Source organism: Rissa tridactyla, chromosome 3 (genome assembly GCF_028500815.1).
Source record: "Rissa tridactyla isolate bRisTri1 chromosome 3, bRisTri1.patW.cur.20221130, whole genome shotgun sequence".
Taxonomy (NCBI): domain Eukaryota; kingdom Metazoa; phylum Chordata; class Aves; order Charadriiformes; family Laridae; genus Rissa; species Rissa tridactyla.
This window is the reverse complement of record NC_071468.1, coordinates 72823030-72849744: the sequence shown is the minus strand read 5'-3', so window position 1 is coordinate 72849744 and position 26715 is coordinate 72823030. Positions and strand designations below refer to the sequence as shown.

The 26715-nt window shown below is 41.8% G+C and overlaps 2 protein-coding genes across 4 annotated transcripts in view; one reads left to right on the top strand and one right to left on the bottom strand.

Annotated features, from left to right (window-relative positions):
* ROS1 (ROS proto-oncogene 1, receptor tyrosine kinase) overlaps positions 1-9124 on the bottom strand; it is a 74175-nt gene extending 65051 nt beyond the window's left edge. For all 3 annotated transcript variants that reach the window (XM_054197174.1, XM_054197175.1, XM_054197176.1), the window contains exons 1-6: positions 8831-9124; positions 7048-7101; positions 5300-5359; positions 4588-4614; positions 1676-1736; positions 825-973 (exon numbers count right to left, since the gene is read on the bottom strand). In XM_054197174.1, coding sequence (XP_054053149.1) covers positions 825-973; positions 1676-1736; positions 4588-4614; positions 5300-5359; positions 7048-7101; positions 8831-8953 — 474 coding nt within the window. In that variant the 5' untranslated portion in view covers positions 8954-9124. The remainder of the gene's footprint in view (positions 1-824; positions 974-1675; positions 1737-4587; positions 4615-5299; positions 5360-7047; positions 7102-8830) is intronic.
* Positions 9125-26568: 17444 nt separating this feature from the next.
* DCBLD1 (discoidin, CUB and LCCL domain containing 1) overlaps positions 26569-26715 on the top strand; it is a 49762-nt gene continuing 49615 nt past the window's right edge. Inside the window, 2 exon segments of the mRNA XM_054194925.1 lie at positions 26569-26659; positions 26662-26714. Of these exon segments, the coding sequence (XP_054050900.1) occupies positions 26569-26659; positions 26662-26714 (144 nt within the window).

The following is a 26715-nucleotide window of genomic DNA, read 5'->3' as shown; positions in this document are numbered from 1 at the left end:
GTCAGAACAAAGGTCTATCTAGCCAAGCATTGTGTCTTTGACAAGAATCAAAAAATATCTCTAGGGAAAGGTATAAAAAAAAGAAAGCCAACAGTGATATATCTCTCAAATACCCTCAGTCTTGGCATTTTACGAGCATGGCTCAACATGAAACGGTGGCAATGTTTGCATTTAGTACAACCCAATTTTTTCTTCCAGTAATTTTTCCAGTCACTTGTTGAACCCCATTTAGTAATTTTAACAATTTTAAATTGTAATATTTAGTAGTTTAAATTTAGTAATTTAATATCCACACGTTCCAGAAAGCAGCTGAACATTTTAACTACACATTCTGTGAGGAAATGCCTTCATTTGCTAGTTTTGAGTCTGCTACCTGCTAGTTTCCATCACAGTCCCTAATTCCTATGTTGGAGGACATGGAGAATAATTGTCCACTTCTCAGCTTCTCCATGTTACTCATGATTTTGTAAACCTCTTCCACGTGCCTAACATATTACCCAATGTTTTTCTAAAATAAAGTGAAGAGCAGAGATGACAAACACAACCAGTGCCCTGCAAGTACACAAAGAATACTAAGAATCCTAAAATGTTTTACCACTTTTAGCCAACTGCCAGAAAAAGATAAAGGAACCACTTAATTCACTAGTAAATTATGGCCACTTCTGTTTCAAAATCTCGTTGTTACACTCATTCCTCATGTGGTTTTTGTTATGATTGCACTCTATTAATAAATTACCTTTTTTTTTCCCTGTGAAACAGGGCTGTATTATAAACAAAACCAAGAACCTATTTCTTGCAAAGTAAAAGTAAGTGTCCTTCTTTACCTCTGTGTACCTCCAGTCTCCAGGGAGCTGCTTGAACTTCCACTGGATAATATAGTTCACCCCAGAGATGTTAGCTGGCTTCCACCCTAATGTGACATTGTGGCTTCCTATGGTAGATGCAAATGGTGCACTAGGCTTGTTCAAGTAGTCTGAGGGGAAAATAAAATATAACAGTAAGAAAAGAAGTTTTCATGGCAATTTCTGGGCCTTAAGGGTAAAAGCCTATTACTCCACACACCTGAAAGCTGGGAAGCCAATAAAAACACAGAAAAAGAGTATATTGAAAATGTTGCTGAATAAATCACATGACATTTTAAAGACAGTTTGATAAGTAAGCCTGAACTGGGCCAAGTTCAATGTGAGCAATTGCGACTAAAGCTCTGTGCTTGGGTAGATGCGCATTTAGTTACAAGTACTTAGTAACTAAATTTTGCTGAATAGAAATCTAGAGAAGGTAGAGAGACTTCTGAAGAGATTTTCAAGAAGCTCATTTCCATAGCACTGTATTGGCCGAATTGTTGCCGTGTAAGTTGCAGGAGCCTTTTGCAATGATTTCAAGGTAGCAGGCAGGTCAAGGACAGGTGTTTGATAAATTATCATCTTAAACAGTTGAGATTGGATTTAAAAAGTCTCATGTCCATGAAAGGGAGGGAAAACAGCTTTACTATTAGATAGAGTTACCTTCATTGTATTTATTAAAAGAAATAAGAGGAGTGGTAATTTTCTGATGAATAAAAACACTCAAGACATTCCTATTTTTTCAAAGAAATCCAGATAGTAGAACAAGTGTACAATACTAAAACTGAATTTGTCAGACTGTGAATCAGACACAGGACTGTATTCAGACTTACTCTGTGCTTCAACTCCATATGCATCCTCTGCCCGGCTACAGCCAAACTTACAGGAAACTGTCTGTGTAGGGTACAGAACTCACTGGTTAGTTTTGTGTAAAGGCAAACTTCTTATTAGAATTATGGAGACATATTTTAAATACATACAAATCCTGTGGACATTTTGAATACATACAACCCCTGTGGAAATCATTACATTCATTCTAAAAAATAGCAGTTACACAAACTCACTTTTCCCGGGACCCTTTCCATCATTTCACTGGGCACTGAATTAAGGCTTTCCTCCTTAGACCCTGTCGCTTTGTGGAAAACACAAATACAGGGCAACATTAAATTTGGAAAGTAACAACCATGGAGTTGGGAAGTAATGGTTTTTAACTTGTAAAAATGACATGTTCCACATGTTGGGTTTCACCCTTTCACACTTCATGTATTTCCGATGAATGAGGCACATTCTTACTTCCAGTGCATTCCAGGCAGAGTCATACTTGCAGTGAATTTTCAAAATAGTTGAAATTAGTAATTTGTAAGAGCAGTCATGCCTAATTCACACTTCCTTGTTAGTAGTTACTCCTTCTGGTACAGTCATGTCTACAAGCTGCAAACACAACAAATACCTCAGGGCAATGAGTTCTCCACACTCACATCCTAAGAACTGAAAACTCCCAGGAGTTTTCAGTTTAGTTAGGGAACATAGATATAGCGTTACCCTGCTTTATACTTAGAGAACTTAAGAAGAGGTAGTAACATTCTCTAGGTGAATCTCAGTAGCTTAAAAATTACATGTGAGACTGGGTTTCCTGGAAAGCCAGAACATTTGAGAAGTGATGGTTTGAGCTTTTCTAGAAAGGCATTTTATTTAGGCTCAATTTATTCTGCAAGTTCATTCAACCTATCAAATCTTGATGTTTGCTTCATACAACAACCACATTTCAAGTGACAATTAACCTTTAGATCATTCAGGAGCAATTCATTATGTTAACTGAGCAAATTTTTTTAATTGCTCTTCCTGTGATTCTAGGATATACACTTCCTGCACCCTGCGGAAACTGATAAGGCGTGTTATTTCAGACAACATGGTTGCAGCTGAGACGGATTTAAAACCTTGCTTAGCAGTATATTCCTACAAAAATTATCTCACATCTAGGCATTCAGTGTCAAGTGCAAGCACTTAAAAAGTTTTTTCCAATGTTTTTGTATTCAGAGAAACAAAATACTTCCAAGTGAATTATCATGACTGTTAGCAGGCAAAGATCTGGGTATTAGCAGACATCAATTACCAAGTGTACACTGGAGCTTTCATTTGCAACCAAGATTGGTTTAGTTTGTAGGGGATAGCGTCCCCAAATTACACACTGATTCATAGTGCCTTCTGCTTCATTTAACACAGACATTTCTGACCATTAGGGTTTTCTCATATTTTTCTTTCTTGTTCTGATCTTTGTCCGAACCATAAATCCAATTTTTGCTTGAGGTAAGAGGATTACTAAAGCTCCTAGCCTTAGAAATTTTGAGGAAAATTTGCCATCTGCTCTGCCTGGAAACAAGAAATCTTTATATATTCCCCATCTATCAAAAATGCCCCCATATGACCCAGATTCTGCTGCCTTTTCTTATGAATATTCCCACCAAATTCAGTGACACTCCTATGTTCCTAGGTGAGAAGTAATACCTAGAAGGAGTAACACTGCCAGATTTCAGTCTCAAGGTGTAGTCACAGGACAGAGCTGAGTGAGCGCCGAAGGAAAAGTGGCACTCTTACTCCTCCTCCTTTCCCCTGCAGACTGCAATGACCTGATCCTCTGCATGCAACGACGTCATGCTTGCCTGACCATGTGGGGAGTCAAGTCAGCTGATCAAGCGGAAAAATAATCCCACAGAAGCCCTTGCCAGAGTTGGTGAATTTAACTGGCATATTGTGTAGCCAGACAAGTAAAAAAAAAGACCACAAAACCAACAACAACAAAAAAAAAACCCACACTAATTCTGTGTTTCTAAAAAAGTAAGTTGGTTACTTCTTGGACTGTTCCTACACTCCCAAACCACCATTTAACATATTTGTAAACCTTTATTATAGTAATAATTTCAGAGATTAAAAAGCATGAAAAAAACCAACCCTTTCAATTAAAGTTACAGCTTGCAAATGACTTTGTGTCCTACTTGGGATTCCCTCCAACTCCTCCATCTCCTGCTTGAAGTGTGTTGCCCCCATCTGGGTACAACCTTCATACTGAGGCTTCAACAGTCCCAAACACAATCCTGCAATCGTCTCGTTCCCATCCCATCCTACACTCTATGTCCATGCTAAAAGGGCCCCAGAAAGGCACCGTCTCTGCAGTACCACTTGCTTCATTAATGTAAATGCCAGTCCATCTGCAGCACAGACCAGGCACTCCCCATTTGAGATCTCTTGCTAAAGGACAACATGCTGCCCTTTACTGAATTGCATTTTACTTCATTTGGACTCCCTACCCAGTCAAGCGTGTCTTGTCTTCTAGCTCCCACTCCTTTTTTCCACTTCTCGCCAAGCTGGTATCATACCAGCCTTAATAAGCATTCTCTCTGGTTCATCTTTGATGGGATTAATGAAAAACTGGATAGAACAAGACTCCTATGAAAGTCTAGAACACAGATGAAATAGGTTTGTACTGCATTCCGTACTGGTATGATTAGTCTGCTTTTTCTAAAGCAATATTCTTTGCTACGTGGCAGCTTGTTATGCAAACATGTCCTTAGCCACCATGCTGGAAAGAAAGGATTCAGGTACTTATTCTTCAGCTTTAGGGAGCACAACACAATTAGACCTGGACTGATAAGTTTGTGTACCTAACATTGTGTTTCTTAGCACTCTATGGACATAGTAATCACTGAAATAATGATTTTTTGTATTGTTCTGATAGTATTTAACTTACCTCACATGCTCTGGTGTATGTCTTGTTCTGCCAAGAAGCAAATTAATAAAATGTGAGATTAGCATAAATATAATCATAGGGTATTTCAAACAGATAATATCAATTAATTAGAAGTTTCTTACAGTGAAAGAACACCACATAAACCTTGTCACTGGCAAATAATGAAAGAAGGAAAACCCACACTTGAAAAACCAGAAAGTCAACATTAAAATTATGCCAAGGATGAATGAGCTTCAGGTGTTCAAGAGGTCCAGAAAAAGGAGCAGTTTAAAAACTATGATGGCAGTTGTCCTAGACCAATGTCTTATCCATCTGGTTTAGTAAAAGCAAAAAAATCTATCTAGTAAAGACTATGTGCTTCATTTAAATCTGCATACAACTCTGAGACAGGCCCCAGTAGAGAAAAATCCTGCAAAGCACTAGTTCTTTCTCACTGCATGAAAATCTGGGTGAGTGGTTGAGCTAAACGTACTGTAAAATGTCGCCACATTTTGACAAACACAATGAAAACTTTTGATATTACAGGTAACTCCCATAGCAAGAATTATTAACTTCCTAAAAGAGAATTTATAAACGTACTGAGAAAAAACATGGACATCACATCTTTTCATAGAAACACTGCTGTGTTTAAGTTTTTGACATCTGCCATCGGATAAGGTACTTGATGGACTGGAGATAAGAGATATGGAGCCGAGGCTAAGGCAATACTCACACATTTCAGTGGACAATTGATTTGCACTGTTGCATTCCAAAACTGACATCCCTGTGTGCACTGCAAAGACAGACAGTGGCTTTAAAAAGGACTTTTAAAGCACATTTTTAAAGAGAAGGGATACCCCAGCACTAAGGGTGAGAACAATAGTTCAATTTCCAGATGCAGTAATACATTCTGTATGACCAAGTCACTTAACTCCTTTGTGCCCTCATTCCTTAGCAATAAAATACGCATTTACAGCATTTAAACTCTGTAACAAAAATATTAAATATACTAAAGATTGTAGGTACTCAGATACTACAGTAAGGGAGTTATGTTGTATAGTGCCCTTCTCAATGTAAAACCAAATATAGAGCAGAAGAAAAAATAACTCATTCTTAGAGACTGGTTTGTACAAAACAGTAGATGTTCAACTACCTGTTCAGGTCTGGTAAAGACTTTGACACTCTCATATGTACTGAGAGCACTAAAAGGAATGCAGGACACCTGAGCAGGCTGTGACTATCACCTCAGCTTTTCATAGGCCTTGGGAAAGGGCTGATGCACAGCTCCAGGGACAGAAGGAGCCCTGGATAAAACAGTCCACATTCAGTCTTGCTCTGGGAAAGAGTCACCCAGGCAGCCATGATATGTGTGCCCAGTGCTCCCTCTCTCCCGTGTTTATTTTAACACTTCTTCTGTGTGAAGAAGAAATGGATACACAGTATGCAGCACAACCAAGCAGAGCGAAAAGCCATTCAATACAAGCACCCCACTCTCCAACAGGAAAGGCATCAGCTTTAAAATCATGAGTTTGCAAAGATGTAATAAATATTATATGTTTGGATTTGATGTCAGACCTTTCTTGTTTATTCTGTCCCATCTACTTCTTAATGGTCATGTACTTTTGTTTTTTTTTCCTAAAGGGAAGCTGAAAGGGAACAGCTTTGGAAGCAGGAGACATATTGAGGATTGCAAAGACTCATGAAAAAAACAGACTTGATAACACTGAGCAAAGATACACAGTAACCTAAATAGGCAAGTCAACCTTGCTATGTATTGTCATGACAACACAGCCTTTTATGGTCCCTGTATCATAAATGACCCAGCCTATCGCCAGATACCAGGCACTGAGAGGCTGCTTCCCACTAGTCTCTGTGGAAAATATTGATGACTGAATTCCCCACCGCTCTTCAAAGAATACATATAACCAACAGCTTGAGTTGCGTTTAAAATCTGAACTAGGAGAACATCAGCTAAATTCCTTGCAAGAACGCTGCCATGGAAAGCTCATTTTAAGGTAAAGAGCCCCTCATAATAGACACAACAATTTGAAGTCCTAGAGAACTCTAAATTTTCAACAATTGTCACTTTAAGTTTCCTCCCATCAAATCACTGAGAAAACAAAATACACTACTTAACTGTACACAGGTAGCTGAATAAAACAGTCTTAATGATTCGCATTTTGGAAGGAAAACTAGTTTTGACTCATTTTCTCACAATGAATGATTATTTTTATATCAATCACAAACGTGAACATGACTCACAGCAGAGATCCACACCCTTTACAAATTTTCTTTAAACAAGAAAGATAATTGTGCCTTTAATAATTTGAGCCAAATCTAAGCACACAACCTAATGACCTGTGCCAGACAGGCAACGGTGCGCATTTACGTGAAGTCTTTGACAATGTAATCATTGTAGGCATTTATTCAAATAGCAGTAACATAAAATACCAGCAATTAACAAAGTAAACCATTACTCACTGCTGCAGTGATGTCACTAACATTGCAAAGGTTAGTAATCCCAAATTCTCCTTCCTGTAAGAGAAGTACATACATTTTTACAAAGAGTGAAAATGTTTCCCCAAAATCCTTTGGTTAAAACATATTAAAGCATTGGTTTCTTGCAGAACAAATTTTCTTTGACCAATGTTTCCTCCTTTGAATAAATTTATTGTTGACACACCAGTAGCTTCTCACTTGAGACTAATTTCAGAGTACCATCAAGCAAAGACATTGGCAAAATCAGATGGTGTTGATTAAATTATCTCAGGCGGGGATTTGGCGCTCATCTGATTCTGGTTCACTGAGTCAATAACAAATGTTTCATAAATACGTTGGGCATAAATGACAAAGCCGAGTGGCTTTGACCTCTTGGGAGCAGAAAGAATTTCCTTCAAGCTAAATGCCTTTTGCCTAGCCTCCTTTTGAAAGGTTTTTATGCAGCCGTATGGTGACCACCCTTCTTCTCCTGCCAGAAGTGATCTTGAGCTGAGGTGCCTATTTTTTCACATCATTCCAAGTGTGCCAAACCAGTAACCACATGTGAAGTGCAAATGAAATCTTAAGTTTTGTCCTGCAAACAGGTAAAGACACCCTTAACAACAACTCTCAGGAACAAATTTTCAGCACTCTGGGCACACCGTGATAACCGTAAGAATTAAAGTTGTCATAAAGAAAATGTGAACACAATAAGTAGACTGGAGATGAAAAATAAGATTTACAGCTCTCAGACTCCAAGATTATATTTTTCTCATCTGAATCCCTTACACAATACATTCACTGAACATGAATGCGATTTTCCTGTCTTTCAAAGCTGAGAGGAAGAGCAACTTATTTCTTATTCTGAATTAATTTAAGCTTAAATCAAAGGATCCCCATTAAATTTATCATTGCTTGATAGGCTTCTATCAGGGAAGGCAATTAACTCTTTCACTGGTGCAAGAGTTAGAAGTAGTTTTAAAGGAACTACCAGACAAATGTATGAAATAAATGGAGCAGGTGATAGTCCTCTGCAGTGGGTTTCCACAGTTAGCCCCCAGGCACAAAATGTTCTTTTTACAGAGAAAAGGTATATGATCTTCTAAACAACATCAACGTCTCAGGCAAATAGAAACAAGGAGGTAACTCCTGAAAGCCTCTTGCAGAATTGTTGTTTGGATTTGAGAGGTTTTGCTTATCTTTGTCGTGCATCAGTAGAAGAAAAAATAATAATATCCACTTGACTACTCAAAGGAACACTAAGAAAGCATAAGATTAAGAATCCAACCACTTACTTTAATACTTAAAGAAATATCCACAATTTAAAGCATAGGTGACTTTAAAAAGAAGCCGGAACCAGTTCAGGATAATTGTGCAAGCCACAGATTCCCAGCCAATTTCTCATGAATTTACAGTTTTCCTAGGTTTATGTAACAAAAGTCGTAGACTAGACAGAAATGGGTAAGTAAAGTGAATAAACTGAAAGAACAAAGGTTTCTCTCCTCCACCCTCCAGGGTCTTTAGCATTTATAGTAATTTCAGGAGCTGTTGGAACATAAGTATGTAAAGAAAGTATAAAACAAAAACCCATGCAATCTGGTTAACAGGATTTCTTCCTTTCCAGGTTCCACAAATTCAAATGTTAAGTATTAGTTCTCAGACTCTGCTTTTACTCAGATACATTCTTTAAAATAATTTTGAAGAAGCTGATAGGTAATAGAAAATCCTTACAGTGCTAATAATCATCTATGTTTCAAAAGATTAAGTACGGTTTTTCAAAACTTACCAGGTTACTTGTACATAAGTTTTGACAATTTTTTGAGAATGTACAGTACACTGCAGACATCCATACACAGTAAAAAACAGCAAGTCTGTTTAGCGGGAGAACCCACAGGCAAGCGTTCCTCATAACTTAAATAATTTCATCTGGCAGTCTGATTTCTTCCTTGACTTGGCCATACAAACTCCTTTTAGTCTAGAGGACAGAGACGCCACTGTGAAATTTCTGCATTTCAGCTTACTAAATATTTTTAAAATCCTTGTTTACACTCCGTTCCTTCAACAACTTTTCAGCTTCCTGGAGCACTTGTCTTGAAATTGCACAACATCTATTTCATAGTTTCTTATTAAACCACTGAAACAAAAGAGTTGACCAATGAAAGTCAGCGTATCTCCTTACATAAATATCATTAACGTAAAGAGGAAGCTAAGTGCAATGCTTTTAATCAGGTGCTCCAAGCAACATGGAAACAGGGAAGGAGTGAGAGAAAACTGGCGTAATCTTAATTTCTAATATGATTAAGCTATTTCTAAAGATTTTCAAGTGGATGCAACTTAGAAAATTTGATTGTGATGATGAATAACCTTGTTAGAACACTACAGTTCATATCAGTCAGTACAAAAATGTTAAATAATTCTCATTTTTAATGACTCCAATATGACTCAAATGTTCCCTTTCCACACCGAAATACCAATCAAAGCAGACCCCTATCTGCCTCCTTCTGATGCAATGTATACACAAACTAACCAGAGCCAACCAGCTAGGGGGTCTCTACACATGTGGACACAATTGTACCGGTATGTCTGTGTCCATACCATGGAAGAAAATTGATGCTGATGGATAACTTGTGTATCTGATTTAAAAAGGTGTGAAGAGTCCCACATAAAGTTGGAGATCACATTAAAGAGGTCAGTGGGAATTCAAGCTAAGATACACCCAGCTCCCAGCCTGTGGCTCCTGTCTATTGTACCACAAATCTATCCACAGAGTCATTCTGCAAACCGCAATAGGAAATTGATCCAGCTCACACATATATATATGTATATATAAAAAAATGCTATGCAATTTTTGTGCATGTGTGCTATGCATTATAAATAAAATGTGCTATTTTTTTAATAACTAAAACATTTAATGTTTTAGGCTGACACATCCTGTCACTGGTGTTTAAAGAGATGACCCACTTTCTTACCACACCTAAATGCTCCTTCACATTCTCAAGTGCCATTCACTCGCCAAGCAAACATTCCTGCAGTCATGCAATAAACCAGGCTGACATCTGGTTACCACTAACCCAGCAACAACAGAAGTGAATCAGTTAGCATTAACCAGATGCTGTTTTCTCTGATTCAGGCTGCAGCACAGCCCCATGTGCTGCTGTGCCTGTGCATGGTAGGTGAAAGGAGCTAAAAGCGCCAAGGCAGGAGCAAAGGATAAGCTGGGCTGGAGGAAGCCAGTGGATATTGCCAAACACATGGCTAGAAGGTGGCCAGAGGAAGGAAAGGCTTTATGGAGTGGGGTCCTTCCTTTTTTTTTCTTCCACCTGTCCTGGGAAGCATTTGGGGGTTTCCTTGTGCATTACCTCAGCCTCTTCACCGCTACTCAAGGGAACTCCTAGACGAGAGTCAGACTCGTCTAAGGCGAGCTTAGCTTTCAGCTAAGGGCTTTCATCTACACAGGTGAGGGGGAGTTGCCGCCCCATTTACCTGTCACTTCTCCACTCCAGAAGGATGCTTCCCCCCCTCCAGCCCACCAGCAAAGCTGCTCGAGAGGGTACTCCTTAGCACCAGCCAAAATAAGCCAGTTTAGTCTGACTGCTTAAATAGTAGCTTTTCGCTAATCCAGCTCATCTTGGCTGAAGAAGCTTTGTCAGAGCTCACATGAGCAGCAAAACTGAAGAGGAATCTGGTGACAGGCAGCCGTAGGCTACAATTTCTTCCTGAGGCAGAGCATTTTGTGCTTTGGATAGATCTTTATGAAATTTAGGACCATCAGGGTTTGCTCTGTAGGTCCATACCAGTAAATTAGATGTACCCACACCCATACCCTAGGAGGTGTCATAGGATAACTCACATCCACACTTGAAAAATCACTCATACTCCAGGAGAGTATGGCCACAACTGAAACACCTATGGGGAATGTCTCCTAGCTTTTACTAACTTCCAAAGTGTTCCTGGGTATTATTTGGGCTAATGCTGAACCAAAACCAGACAGGAACAACTCAACCAGTTGATCTTTGTGGTTACTCAGGGTTACGAATGCTGCCTGGCTTGTCTTTAAATTACTAGCTTAGATATAGCCCAGGCAAACAAATGTGTCTAAATTCAAACTTAAAAAAAAAAAAAATTTAATTGCATTTAACTATTCAGCACTTTTGGGTTTTGGTTTTAGTTTGGTTTTGGGGGTTTTTTTAGGAAGCAATTTATTGTTAGGATATGTCTTGTGACTTGTTTGGGGTTGTACAGGGAGGAGCACTGGAAAGGGAGGAGGGATCAGTTTAAGATCCTGGTGAGGAATGCAATAAAGATGCATCTGAAAGCCTGAAGAAGTCAGCAGCCACATAAAAACGATGGCATTTGGGTCTATCAAAATGCATGCGACTAACCCTTTCTTTATAACTGGAAAGATTTGTAATTACTGATGCTGGTAGTTCTTGTAAGTGAGAATTTGTACATTCATATACGTGTAGTACATGTCTACCTTGCACGAATGGTCTCTAATCATTACTGCAATATAGATATCTAATAAAATAATAACATTAAAAACGTTATTCAAAAGAACACCTCGTTTTACGACGCAGAAATTTTTCTTAGACTTCCAACACTTTTCCACAAGGTGTCACTGTAACATCCCATAAACCAAGACCTTCAAAGGAAAAAAGCACTCAACTGTTTCCTTCCTTCTTTATGTTCCTTCTAACTCATAGTCCAAATACTTGCAGTTACCTGAGCCTTTGGATTTTTCACCTAAATTTCAGGAATTGTTCAGGAAGAAAGTATTTATGGCCTTTAGAAACTGAACTTTAAAAGGAGAGTTTGTAAAATCTGTAGATGATGGAGTATGTGTTATTTTTAAGGGCACCTCTTCCATAAAACTGCATCTTGGCACAGAACTAGGGATCCAAACCCTGTGAGAGATCACTTATAAACCTTGTCCTTTATATTATGGATCTACTTACAGATTATATTTTCCTTCATCCCAAAGTCCAGTGCAGGGAGAAAATCTGCAACTGTGAATGAGGAGAAAAAAGCAGTGTAGAGAGTAACAGAGAAAAGCAGACTCTCTTACAATTCCCTACCTGAACAGCAGTATATAGCAGAGCACTTTGCAAACTGTTGATTCATCTTTCAAAATCCTTTGAGAGCAATTGAAATATATACAGGCAAACAATCAGCCTTTATAGTAATGAATAGGGGCTACTATAACTTGAGGAGAAAAATGCACATTATTACTGCCAGCAAAGCAAGCAACATCTTCTTTATACCTGGAATTATCACGATCAGGAAAGACAAATCTTTCTGGTGTGTGAGCAAGCACATGATTGGGCATATGTACGCATGAATGGTATCATATAAGATGAGTAATGATCTAAGACACAGAGTTTTAGGGGTCCTATGCATTTACAGCAGAAGACCGAAATCACTGGCTCAAGGTGGGTTGACGGCTTCCCCTACCGTACGCCCCAGTGCACAGACACAAGGTGTTACCCCTACAGTCAGAGGGATCAGTTGGAAAGCAACTCCCAGGCTGCCAAAGGTTACAGCCCAACACGTTAACATAAACCGATGCCAAATTCAGATTATTTTCACGCTCCAGAGAGAAAGCTGTAAAATTTCAGGGCAGCTTCCAGCTGACCCAGTCCACGAGCCATGCTATCATCCCTGGCCCAGTGACAGCAACCTCCATCAAAAAAGGTAGGCCAAGCAGCTCAAGATAATACCCACTCCAGCAATTTAATTTTAATCTGCTCCCTGTTTTAAACATGCCTGCGAGTCAGGCATCGAAAATCTCATCAAATGAAATACTTGAACATGCACTGCCATTTGAACATATCTATAAGTAGTTTCACAAAACCACAGCACACAACAGCAATTGGAAGGACCGCAAAATGAGAAAAGGGAATGGCTGAGGAGGCAAGGAGGGGGACACCCAAAGGCTCCAAACGTCTATGTCTAATCTGGACAGCCTGTGTCCAGTCACATAGCACTAAAAATTCCTTGAAGTTAGACGACATTCATGAGTCCTATCTTGGGGGGGCGGGGGAGGAAATTGGGAGAGGTGAGAAAGGAGAGGCTGTCAGTCTCACAGCCAGCCTACAGGGGAGAGCAATGAAAAGGAAAATGTCAGCTTTTACCTATCAGTTTCTAACCCCTTTGTCTTGTGGGGGTAGCCTTGTAAAGATATGCAGATGTGAAGCACTCACTAGTGGTGACAGATTTTCACTCTATTCCAAACATCACAGATTATTCTCATTTTCCCTCCAGCAATGGTCCCTCATTAGCTTTTGAATTTCTCAGTGAAGTAAGTGAACAAGGACCCTAAGGGCAAAATCTTCCCTCCCCTGCCCCTGCTTCCCTCCCCTTTTATTTGTCAGTGCAACTGCTAAGGCAGCTGTTTGTCTGGCAATAGCAGCAGCAGTCGGTCAGGGCGTGCTTTGCACAAACAGAGGGAAGACCGTACAAGAGAAACCCCCTGGAGTCTGGCTCAAGATTTATATCTATCTCTGCAGATTAAAGAATTGGGGTTGGGGAGGGGGGAGAAGCAGACTGTTAAACTGGATCAAATTGGAAAGACAGTCATGCATGAGATACTTAGCTAAACCATTCAGGAGACAGGGATTTGTTTCTATTGATCTGCTGTAATTATGACTGGAGAAATGTCTCATTAAACGATGTACAATGATGGATTTCAGACTAGGTAAATTTGAGCTAGTAGAGATTAACAATAGGAAGAGATGCAAAAGCTAGACCAGGACAGAAAATATCAGGAATGCTAAAGGTTAATAAGGATCTATAAATATGCTGCTAATAAACTCAAACCTAAAAAAAAAAAAAAAAAAGCAAAGGCTATATCAGGACTTACTAAACTACATTTGTGTAATCATCCTACATGACATCAGGGGAGAAGAGAAAAAGAACTAGCACAAAGTAACAATAAAAGCCTTGCTGTTAAGTAGATAAAGCTTGCACTGCTTTTTGTATTGCTTTAAAGAGGATAGGTTGGCAAGGTATTTGCAAAGCTCTTTAGTGATTTGTTCAAATATAATATCTATTAGGTACCTTCTGATTGATACTAATCAAATGTGCCGTCTAAAATTTGAAGAAAACTAGATTTCAACATACACAAGTGGCAGACAGGGCAACAGTGTAAGTGTAAAATGGCCCGATGCAGCATGTCTGAAAAGGACTGCATGGAAAAGATTTGCAATGGTTTTTAGAGAGGAACAGAAGGAAAGGAGATTGCATACTGCAGAAGGAGTGACATATCACTCTGAGCATCTAGATTAGCATATAAGAAAATATAAAGCCAAGATTAGGTGAAAAAGACAAAAGGAGCAGAAGCAGTAATGTAGATTACATGATCTTTGTAGAGATCTTCAGAACAGCTCAGCCTGCATAAACATCTCCCATAAAAGGCTTTACCTCTAACACCTCCTGGTTTCCATGGTATTCCAAAATACCTGAACATTTATTCTCCCAGTAGTTGCATAAAAAGAAATTGCTCACCTGGCAATCCAGAAGAGAGCCCATCTGCATGGAGTTTGTGACAGCCAGAGAAGCAACAGTGCCCACCATGTGGGGCAGGAGTTAGCAGGGGCTGGATTTGACCATTTCAATCACCTGCTTGTGAAAGTGTGTTGCTGGAGTGTTTTTTGGGTGTACTGCTCACTAACCTTTTGGTAAATAGCTGGAGTTTCAGTCTCTCTCCCTGAGAAGTTCCTGTCCTCCTCTTCTTGGCTGGCCAGTGCCCCTGGATACAGGCACTGCCACTGGTCCACAGGAACAAGTAGTTCCCTTTCTTGACACAAGCAAGAGCAAAGCTTCTCATAGTAGAAAAAAAATAACAATTTTAAACAAGTTCTCTAAAATGTTTCTGAGCCTCCAACAGGCAAACTCAGGCTTGTTGCAAACAGATGGAGATACATCTGATCCCTTCTTGTTTGAGGGACAGGGAGACATCCCCTGGGAAGACCACAGTTAGTTGGGACTACCGACATGAGAAGTCCTGGGGATGGTAACCCAGCACATCATTTCCACCTGTGTTAGTGGGAAAGGCAACATTTTGTCTCAACTTGCTTACATGTGCCAACAACACAGGCAGCCCAGTGGATTCTTAAAATGTTGTCCTCTAAGGGTTTCAAACCTCTTTGGAGTACCAACAGCCATCATGATTTAAGGTGTGGCCTTTCCTCAGCTTGTCGCTCCACTGGGCAGAGGGGAAGGCCTGAGCACGCCTCCACAGCCCCCAAATTCAGATTGAGCCCTACCGAGAGGCGTCCAGTGCCGAACTCCATGGCTGTGCCCGTGGTCCTTGGCTCTGGAGACACCTGGGGCTTGGTCACATTGTCTAAACACAGGTCACTGGTGACACTCGTGCTGGTTTAGGGTATCCCAGAGGTTCACCCTGGGCTGGTGTCATCTGTGCACCGGAGAGCCAGGGCCCAGCCGTGACAGGGCCTGGCAGAAAGGGCCTGTCCCACCCCCAGCCAGGAGCAGGGCAGCCAGGGGCACCAGGGCAGTCCCACCCCCAGCACCGAGCACCTCCCTGGGGTCGGGGACGGGCTGAGGACAGGCTGGGACACAGGCCCATGGCTCAGCAGGGCCTGCAGACAGGCAGGGCAGGGCTGTGGGAGCTGGAGGCCGGCCTTGCTGCAGCGTTGCTGGGGCAGAGGCTGGTGGTCCCAGGGGTCTGACACGTGGTCCTGGGCCGTGGCCAGGAGGTGAGCCCTTTGGGGCTGGGCAGGGACAGCCAGGGCTCCCTCAAGGCCCGGGCAGGCAGGTGTGACCCCAGAGCAATTGGAGACTCCTGTCCTTCTGTACCAGCAGCTGGGAGGCAGGGGGAGTGTACAAGCAGCTCAAAAGGCAGCAGGCGCCTCTATTTAGGCCACTGAACCATGCCTGACATCTCCATTGACTGCAACAGCAGTCACCTACATTTAGATGCATTGATTTTAAATTAATTACAATGCTTTAAAACAGCCTAAGTGTTACCTGCTCCCAGCTGTGTGCATGCTGCCCCTCATGCTGGCACTGACATGCTGTCAGGCCCACATGGTGTCCAACCAGCTTTTCCTTTTCCTTGGCTGAGGAAGTTTCCTGATGGCTGAGAAAAGTTTCCTTCCTGAGGAAGTTTTCTTTACCAAGAAGTCAGGCAGATGCCCGAGCAAGGAGGCAGGTGTGCACACAGAGCTACAACTGAACACTAATGGTGAGGGTGCACACCGAGGCTGAGAGGATTTATTCCTCTGTGAAAGAGAGCAGACCTGGCGTTTTACCCACCTTTTCCCTCCCACCAAATTCCCAGACCTCAGTCTCCCCTGCCTTGCCCTGCCCTAGCAGTGTGGTCATTCCCCCTTGCACCAGCTCTGGTGCTTTTTGATCCTCTACTGAGCTAATTCGGGTCCCCAACACAGCAGAAAGCCATTCACCTTGCTGTCAAGAAAATGTTCTGCTGGCTCAGCAAGTTGAATTGGCTCAACACAACATCAGGTGAGCACCAGGAAGAGGGGAAGTAAGGCCGAGAAAGGGACTCTGTGACCCGGCTGGTTTGAACCTCCACTCTAAAGCTGCTATTGTTAACTAAATTTAGGTCTGAGGATACATCATTGTCCCTTAATAGAGAGAAGCCTGGGGAGTGGGGGTCTGCTGCTCCTGATGTGTTTGAATGTGATCTTGCACAATAGAGCAGTGACCTCTCTCAGCATTATGATAATACAAATAATAAGAGTTGGCCTTTAATTGTGAGCACATCTGGACTCCCAAAAGATTTGCAAAACAATGACATGCTTGAGCTGTAATGACAAATACTACCTCAAGGTAAAGCAGGATAAGAGAGGAGAAGCATTAAACAAGAGGTGTCATACTGGTTCATATGTTTATACTCCCAAGATTACAGATATAAGTTTGCTTATGAAAAGTATATTTTTTTTTCAGTATTACTTATATGCACAGACACAAGCACACACACACCCACCCCTCTTCTAAGGCTGAAAGGAGTCAGTGGAGCTCAAAGAAGAAAGGAATGCACTAGAAAGAGAAAATCTCAAGATCAAAACAGATGTATCATAATTACTTATTTTAAAACAACTGATATTGTAGTAACTATTTCTGAGAAGATGCTTTTTTTTTTTTCCTTTTCCAGCAATGTTTGGGATATGGACTAAATTGCACACCAGAGAAAGTCTATTCTGTGAAACAGGCTAATGTCCCCTTTTGCAGTAATCCACAGCAGAGACTGCAGGAGAGACCATATCCTTCAACCCCTGCAGACACTCGTGTTCACAGTCCACTGTACTGGTGGATAGCCACCCTAATAGCAATTTAAGTGAAGGCTGAACAGTTGAGGTGCAGGCACACGCAAGCTGCAGAAGTTGAGCAGAGCAGAGAGCTATGGGTACAGCAATATCTTGAAACGCTACAGCAAGATCCATCAGAACCTGGGAAGTACAGGCGCTGCTGTCAGCACAGGCTCCCCCGGCAACTTCAGGGTGCTTTAGATTAGGCCCAAGAACCAAGCTGAAGGCAGAGACTCTGCCCAAGCAGGACTGCTTCCTTTGGCAGAAGAGTTTCCAGGTCCAGAAGGAGTGCCTGGGCACATACATTTTAATGTCTGTGTGCTAATCAAAATAGTTTACTGCTTTTTGCACATGGTTCTCAGATAAAGAAAATACATATAAGAAATTGTCTATATGTGTATTTCTTTAAGATCAGTGAAATAAAATAGCTATAAATATTTCTCTTGTGTAGCAACAAGTTAGCCCTCGCTTGGTAGAACAGCTGTCTGCAAATATTATCACTATTTTCTGATTGTGGTGTCTCTGTCATGCTGGATTTTATTCTTTTGCACCAATGTTTGCTATTTTATTACATTAATGTAATTCCGCAGATCAAAACAACAAAAAATATCCCTGGGACACTAACGTAGAACAAGACTCATCAAGAAAAAACACTGGTTTTAAGATGTGAGGAAGTAAGTGAAAGTTCACGGTCCTCCACAGCCATTCTCTGCAACTAGAGGAAACCAATGTGGGATGACCTACAAATGCTCTAACAGTGGTTTGTAGCTGAGAGGAGGCTGAAGAGCAGCCGGGCTGCTTGCTCCTGCTTGTTTAGTAAGTGGCTGAACTGGCAAATTGAGAAGTCATTATTCACCACCTTGGCAGTGATAGGAGTGGATAGTATGACACAGGGTATTTGGCCATCATTTTTCAATGGCTTTGCCTCTCTAAATCCCTAGTAATGAGGGCATACTGGTGGGACTGTGGGAAAGGAACATAATAATGCTATAAGAATGATTCAAAATCCATTTGATCTCTCTCTTTTACAAGTAAAAGCCACAGTCAGTCAGAAAACAGTTCAACAGTGCTAGTGTGAATCCTGATGATTGATTAATATAGCGTGCTAATCTCTTTTGAAACAGTAGGTCAAATACCTAAAAATGCATAAGTGGTACAGTATTCAAATGTAGACAGCAGAAGTCTGAGCCTAAAAGATTACAGTAACCCCTGAAAAGGTACTGAGTCCTCATAATTCCTGGATAAGTAGGATGCTGTGTGAGAAAGTCAGAAGCTGCAGGGATTCAGGTCCTCTCTAGAGACAAGAGGTATGTGTTTCCACTGCAGGATTACACCAGGTAATTATTACCAGGGTTAGATTTGCCCTGGTTTGAGCTGTCACCAGCACAGCCTTAGCTGTGGCCAACTGTACCAGCACCATGCTCACCGTTTGGGGTTCTGGGTGTGTACCCTGCATCCTTTCATACCGCACTAAGCCGAGCCACCCCACGGTGTCTCCTCTGTAAAGCTGCCTGTTTCTCTGGGCACATGAGGAATTGTGGGTGGGTAGTGGGGATTGTTGCAGGGACTTTGGTCACACACAGGTGTATTCTCTGCCAGGGTTGTCCGTGCCAGCTGAAGGTTTTCTTGTTCCTAGCTGCTCAGCACTGTTCATCCACTGAAGGAATGTCTTCAGATGAAGCCACATGCATTCACTCAAACTTTTTTAGCTGCTGTGGACAAATGGGTATGAAACAGGTAAGAAAACATACCTACTGCAGAGCCTTTAGAGTGAAACTCAACATGCCCAGGCAGCAACAGCTAGAAATGAAGATTAGGCAGCCGAGCTGCTCACCCAGTGAAAGCCTGGCCCTGGCCGTAACGTCTGCCACCGGCACAGGTGAGCTGCCCACAGGAGGTGAATTACCAGGATGAATCCACATAGGCAGTCAGGTGGACCCCACCACCCTGCACCTAAAACACCACCTTGCTCATGGGAAGGAGGTAAATCAGATACGATTTTGGTGGACAAATGGCATACTGAATAACGAGGAAAAAAATAAAATATAGACTGGATTTAAGTCTAGGAGGCAGACCTAACTAGGTCTCAACTGCATATATCACATTTTGAAGAAGGCCTTTAGGACCATTTATGAACCTCAGGGCCAAGAACAACCACCAGTGTGCATGTCTAGCATAACTAAGAATATATTATCTTTAATTAAAAGACATAGACGGATGCCAAAAATTCTTACTTTGGGAAGGAATATTTGAGAAATTATACTGTCCACATAAACCTAACTTTAAGTGATAAAAATTTTCATTTATTGATCATTTATTATATTATGAACAATGAACATCTAAAACTGATTTGAGGGTTCACCAGCCTGCTACGTTTACTTTCTGTTATCCAGGTACCTTTGACAAGGCACCTAAGGTAGGCTTTAATATTTTTTTTCTTTCATACACAGGCACAATAATACATTGAATCCTGTAATTAAAATATGAGAAAATATTCAAACTCGACCCCATATTTTTTTTAATTATTTAAAAAAGGCACAAGGGTCTTTGCAAAGACAGATGATATTTGATCAGTTTTTTACATTTAATAAATAGCCTGGCCTTAAAAGCAATTGACAGTGAACCCTCCAACTATATATACAGTTGTAATCCACAGCTGTGACAGTTATGAATTACAAGAATTTGACCTTGTAATTCACTGGTGTAGTGCCCCAGTGCTATGTGGAAAAGTTGCACAAGAAGCTTTTTCTCTGCACGTAATGATTACTGCAGATTTATGAGCCATGCTTCCACTGTGCAGAACTGGCTTACTTCTGTGAAGCTCCTGAGGAGTGCAGACTTCCATAGGGCCTGAAGTGAGCACAGAGCGGGGAGGGAGTACAGTCCCACACATCGCTAATTACTAAATTAACAAGCACGATTCCTATCCCTCTCTCCTCAAAGAAATCAACTGAAGGGAAAGAAGGCCATCTTTGGACTTACTTTTTAACCCCTGAGGCTTTCTGCCTGAGCTCGTATCACAACCTGAAAGAAAACTGCAACCTGGTACAAACACTTGAAATTAGGAAGAAGGGCTAGATCTGGTGTAAAATGGATGATTTCTGTTAAATCAGGCAGTCACTCAGCTCACACTTCTATTTGCTTTCGGCTTTCTAAGCTCCAACTTGTATAGCCAGGGGTATAGTGATCAATAAAATGGTATGTAAACTGCCCTCTCTAGTACATATGAGGGTAAGTGTTAGAAATGAGTAAACTCATCTTACTTGCGTTCACCTCCCATTACTCCATACTTTTTTTGGAAGAATATAACTAGACTGATTGCTGTCTTTATTAAAAAGGCATGTGATTCAAACGTAATTGGTTATTCCTGGAAGTGACCACGGGATTGCTTCATATTTTGCACAAGTAATTTCTTAGCTCCTACTTGGATGCAGTCTCATAAACATGAGTAAATGATTAAGACTACTTGTTTCTCATGGAAAAAAATGCAGACTCTGCAAATTCAGCTGTGATCTTCCCCTCAAAAAAACCCATGCTACAGTTAAAAATTACATACTGCCTATATATTAAGGTGGAAAAGTTGTTATCTTTCAAATGTATGAGGGCTAATACCTTACAGAAACAGGAAAAATCTTAAAGAACACCTATAAAAAGCAATGAGAGCTTTGTCACTGACAAATTGATCAAGGATGCTGCCAACTAGTCAGTTATAGAATAGTAGGCTCTGTTTTGACAGAGAGTGTCATGAATCTTTAGATCACAATATTTTTCAAGACAACCCTAAAACAATATGTTTAAATGAAAAGGAGCATTCTGACCCATATTTCTTGACAGAATTTAAGGCAGCAGCATGGCACGTCTGGTTGATTATCTTCAAAATCTGGATGATTAGCAACTTTATTTCATTTTGCTTGAAAGTAAGACAAATTATGACCTAAGACTACCAAGCAGCTGTGAGAAACTGCAAAATATGTGGCAGTGGGACAAATGATTAGTCTTCAGCTTGATCTCATAATTACATCATAATAGGTGACATGATTGGATAGGTTACAGTAATTAAAGTGATGAAAAGTGCACATTCATCCCCTATATGGCTCTCATTAGAGTTACACCCAACTGCTGCTGTTGTAGTGAATGAGGCTGCATATCCTCCTTAGCATCCAATTATCCCATAGGCATCCCCTGCCAGCACTGGTAAGGGCCCTGCTACCGCTCCCTCCCAGACAAGACCTCTCCCTCTCTGCTGCTGAAAAGAAAAGACAAAAGTCTTGAAGTCTGATGCAGTTTGGTTTTCTCTCCCGGAGATCATTGCCCAAATTTATTGCCCGCAATTTCTTCTTCCATGTTCTTAAGTTCTAAGAATATTTATGGTCTCTCCCTCCTGGGGATTTTTGCTACCAGTGTAATTGCATAATGCCAGTTTTATGGTTCCAACTCATCCGTATGGGTGTGGGCAGCGACCTGTGCCGGTGCAAGTCAAACTGCTTCTTCTATCTGAAGGGGTGTTTTTTCTGTTTGATTTTTTTGACTCGTGTTTCCCTTAAAGTAAGGAAAGGCTCTTTACTCAGTCATGAAATCCTCTTAGTTACTTGCTCAGAACTACTTGAAAAGTGGAAATGTTATTTTACTAAATCCTTCACTGCTGTGCGTTTTCACACCTGGAGAGGGATGCTTACAGTAAGCGAGGATGGAGGTTGCTAACGTGAGCATCACCACAATCAAGGCTGGCTCTGACAAGGAGAGTCCAGTTCCGCAGTCTGCTATGAATGGAGAAGACCTTTTTTGCAGCAGTAGTTAGGTGAATATCCAGAAACCCAGAGGAGTCCTGGAGGTCAGTCCATCTCCAGCTGGTTTAATGGTATGCAAACCTTAATAGAGGGTGGTGTTATGCAGGCTGAATTGTCTTTGCTGCTCTGTGGGCATGGCCTTCGCCTTCCAACGATACAAACACAGCATGGTATTCCATTTCCATTAAATACTCTACATATAGAGAATAATTCAGGTGTGTCTCAATGCTAGACTTTCTAAGCCATGCCACAGCCTTGCAGCAGCACCGACTTTGCTGTAGCCTAACCATTTTTCAGAAGGCGGGCTCTTTGCATGTCATATACAAATGCTGAATCTAGACACATCTCAGGCTTTCACTTCATATGTTTCATTTTCTGATTTTTATATAACCACCACACACACTTCTGGGAGAACACAGTACCTGAATACACAGAAATCAGCAACCAGAGCATTTTGTTCTCAGCTTTATCTGTTATACCATTTGCTTTGCATCAATGAAAATGCAAAACCTGGCCCGTGTATAAAGACCCCGTTAAAAAAAACACTCAATCTGCAAGCTATCCTTCTGCTAAATGACAAGATTAACATACCTCTCAATGTCTAGAATTGTTCTTGCACTTTGTCATTTGTGACCTCGGGTCCTCTCCACTTCATTGTGCCTTAGATTCCTCCCCCTTCTTCTACACAATCGGCAAAGAAAGTGCTTACAACTTCTGAAGAGCAGGAACTTTCCTGTTAGCGGCACAAAAGCAAAGCTCCTCCAATAAGATGAAACGTAAACCTCTTTGTATAAATTAGGGGTTTAGTTGCTTTTTTTTCTTTTTAGGACAAATGTACTAAACAAGATGCTTTTGAAAGAGAGTATGTATACAGTGTCAAGCTTGCAAGATAAGCTTAGGTAAACTCTCTAGTGTGTTTTTCCTTCCTCCTCTGCCCCTTCCCTCGGACAAACTACCAGCTTAACACCCCACAAGGCAGGCAAGGGCTCATTAGACACTTTAGGTCTGCTTAGAAGCAGCTCATTCATTGCGTGCTATGTACAAGTATGTAACAGTATATAACAAGTACAGGTAAGAAGGTAAATCCATGGTGCTATAGGCTGCACTAGCCATACTGACCAACCACCTTCTAAGCTGTTTTGAGCTGATTTTGTCCTGAAGTCCTGTCTTGATGTTCATCCTGAGGCCAGACATCCTTGGAGTAAAAACATAACTTCGCATTCGCAGGTGGCTGCACAGTAAAGGTATCCATATAGGAATACTAGATGAGATATATTTTCTAGTTGTAGGTGACTCAGTTAATACCATTTGCGTTAAACACACAAAATACTCCTAACTGGTATGCTTTGAACACTTAACTGTAAAGGAAGGGCACGTGCTCATGCTAAAAAGTAACCTGTTTACATCCTTGGGTGAATCCTCTCTCTTTGCAATTAAGTCAGTGCTAATGACTAAAATCAGCTGCATTAAGCTGTGAGAAGCAGTCTGCCAGGGAGTTTTGATGTTGTGAAGCTCACATTTTGTGACATCCCCATGAGTTATTAGTCAGGCTCAATGTATGCCTTCTTTCTGAATTAATCTTTTGCCTTGACTCAAAGTCCTTGCCTTCAAAACTGTATTCATTTAAAAGTTGGTTTTAACTTTAACTCTCCTCCTTACAAAGGGAAATTTGGAAAAGTACACATGAACTAGTGTAGCAATGTGACAGGGGTTACACAAGTCCTTGAATAAGAGCTTTGAGAGCTATAGACTACTTCATTCATCTTAATGATTATTTAATCTTGGAAGCTGACAGTATGTTCCTTGCCTACAGCATATTGAAAACTGACAGGGAGAGGGCATGATAAAGTAATGTGAATTTAATAGCAAAATAAATAATAGAGAAACTACTGCACTGATTGCGTTATTCATTATCCTACTGAAGTCAATAGGAAACCCATGCTTCCAACACCTTCTGGAAGAGGTGGAGCTTCCATCTGAACATTATAGACATTTGCAATGGGAAACATATGGCCTTGGATGAGCAACCAGCTCCTGCTGAGCCCAGGGCAGTGAGAAGATTGAAAAAGCAACCTTCCTGTACAGTAAACTCCTTCACCTATCACAAAAGGAAAACAAATACCACTCCCAGATATTTTACAGCCCTGGTCGCAAGGGCGTGACTTATCATTTTACTACAAATCATTGGAATAAAAGTAACTGTGAAGGGAATTATTCTCTAGCTATCTGTCCCAGAGGGCATTGCCAAGCCTCTAACACCCAGGAGAAGGAGAGCTTCCTTTCCCTGTGCTTGCCAACCCGCTTTCCTCGTCCTTAGGAGCTTCCTAAATGCGTGTGGTAGACAAAAACTGTTTTGACCTTCCAAGACTGCTAATTTACCTGTACCAGCTACCAGCCACCCAGGTTCTGCTGAGAGCTCAGCACTAGCAATGTTATCTGCAAGCACCATGGCAGAGGTTTTTGCTTGTTAAATTGCCCAAGATCACCAGACTCAGTGTATTGCAGCACTGCCTCCATAAAGTTACTTGGGATTGACTTGCAGGACTTTTCCGCCGTTGTTTATCATGGCCTTAACAAATATAACTAAAACCTGCCCTATTATTAAGGAATATATTTTAGACCCCAGTTGATGGAATACAAATCAGTACAATTCCCAGTACCAACCCGTCTATGACTGACTGGTTTTAGCTGCCCTCCGAAACTGCTACAAAACTATGTACGCTCTTATGTTGTTACATTGCTTTTCAACAACTGCAACTCTTTCACAAGTGATACATGTTTTGCAACATCTGTATTGCCCTATGTATTAATCTCCCTCGTGTTTTCATTTACGTTGCGTCTCATTTGTAGGTTTTGAACCAGTATTGGTTATAGGAGAAGCTGTTTTCTATGACTACAATATTTTTACCAATTCTGTGTTCTTTTTAAACCCAGTCTCGAGGCTCTTGCAGAGTTTTACTTTCTTGCCCCTTCCCCTCCATAATCACCCTCATTTGTACGGATTCATTCCTGACAATCAGCGAGACAAACACAATAACAGCCCACTTCTATTTGCATGGACATACCCCTCTTTAAAAGTCTCTCAGCCTTCAGATTATTGAAGCAAGTGACCCACCACAACCCCCTTCAGCCAGAAGGACGCTGGCATTCGCTGACGAGGTCCAGCGAGGATTAGTCTGACAGCTAAACTGCTGCGGTAACGAATGTTCACTCTGCCTTACACCACGTCTAATGTTTTAGTCTAGATTTCAAACTCTCCTTTGCAAAGAAAGGGTAAGTCTCAACTATTAAAAACCTGCGCTAAATACATAAACCAAGAATGCAATGTACCGGGTACACGGTAAAAAATATGCCTGATCACATATGGTGTCTGAAAAGTTAAAAAACAGGCATTAACACTCACAAATCAAGAGCTTAATTAGAATAGACGTGTACTAAACCTGACTTTTTTTCTAAAATACTATAAAATCGAAGAATTATCAGTTGCCTCTAGAACATGTAAGTTAATTATGTGCTTCAGTTTAGCATAGCAGTGCAGTTTTTCTGACCTGCCAGCGGTGTGAATCCACCCGCCTCATAGCAACCCATCCCTGTACAGGCTGTACAGGGTCAGACAGGCTACTTTGAATTCTCTGGCATACTTTTAAAAGGCCAACCGCTGGGGCCTGTTTAATGTGCAAGTCTCCTGCGGCTGCTGGCACTGCAGCCGTTTCCTAACCGAGCACCTGCGTCCGTCCCCCTTGTGCCACAGGTCTTCTCCAGAGCCTGTCAGCTGAGGTTGTCACACCGGCACAGAGAGCTGCCCAGAGCACCCTTTATAAAAATCCATAGTTAATCAGCATAGAACTGTAACGCACAGAACGTGAGCTTGCTCACGTTAAACATGCATTTTGCACCACTGCGAGGAGATACCACCCCAGGAGCGGGTTACAGGGAGGGGAAGCCCTAGGACCACGCCAGCTCGGTTGCAGGGGCCGGACGGGGCGAACTGGAGCGTCCGGCCCCACTCGTGTCCGCCCCCGCGCAGGTACCCCGCGGCTTCCCCCCACCCCACCGCGCCCCTTCTCGCTGTGTCAGCGGGGGCGCCGCCTGGGAATTAGCCTGCAAACGGCAAAATAATCCTGTTTGCTTAAAAATATGTATGTATGTACGTATATGTGTATGTATATATATATATATGCATATATATGGCCTGCCAACTTCGGTTGCTCGCAGGCGATGCTCAGGGACTGCGCGGGTTTGGGGTCACCTCCCGGCCCGCAGCGCAGCGGGGAGCCCCCCAACACCGGGGACCCCCCGGCCCCAGTGCAGCACCCCCAGAGCAGCGGCGGGAGGGAGCAGCAGCACCCGAGAAGGGGAGCGGAGGGGACGGCGGGTCCGAGCCGGCCCCTCGGTCCGCGGCAAGAGGAGGAGGAGGAGGAGGAGATACCCCGTGCTGCAGCCCAATGGGAACGGCGGCGCTTCCCTTTCTCCCGTTTCCTTTCTCCACCCCCAGCCCCGGGCTGGGAAGGCGGGAGGCGGCAGCGCTGCAGCCCGGCTGCCGGCGGCAGCCCCGAACGGCCCCTTCTCCGCCTCCGCAGAAACACCTGCGG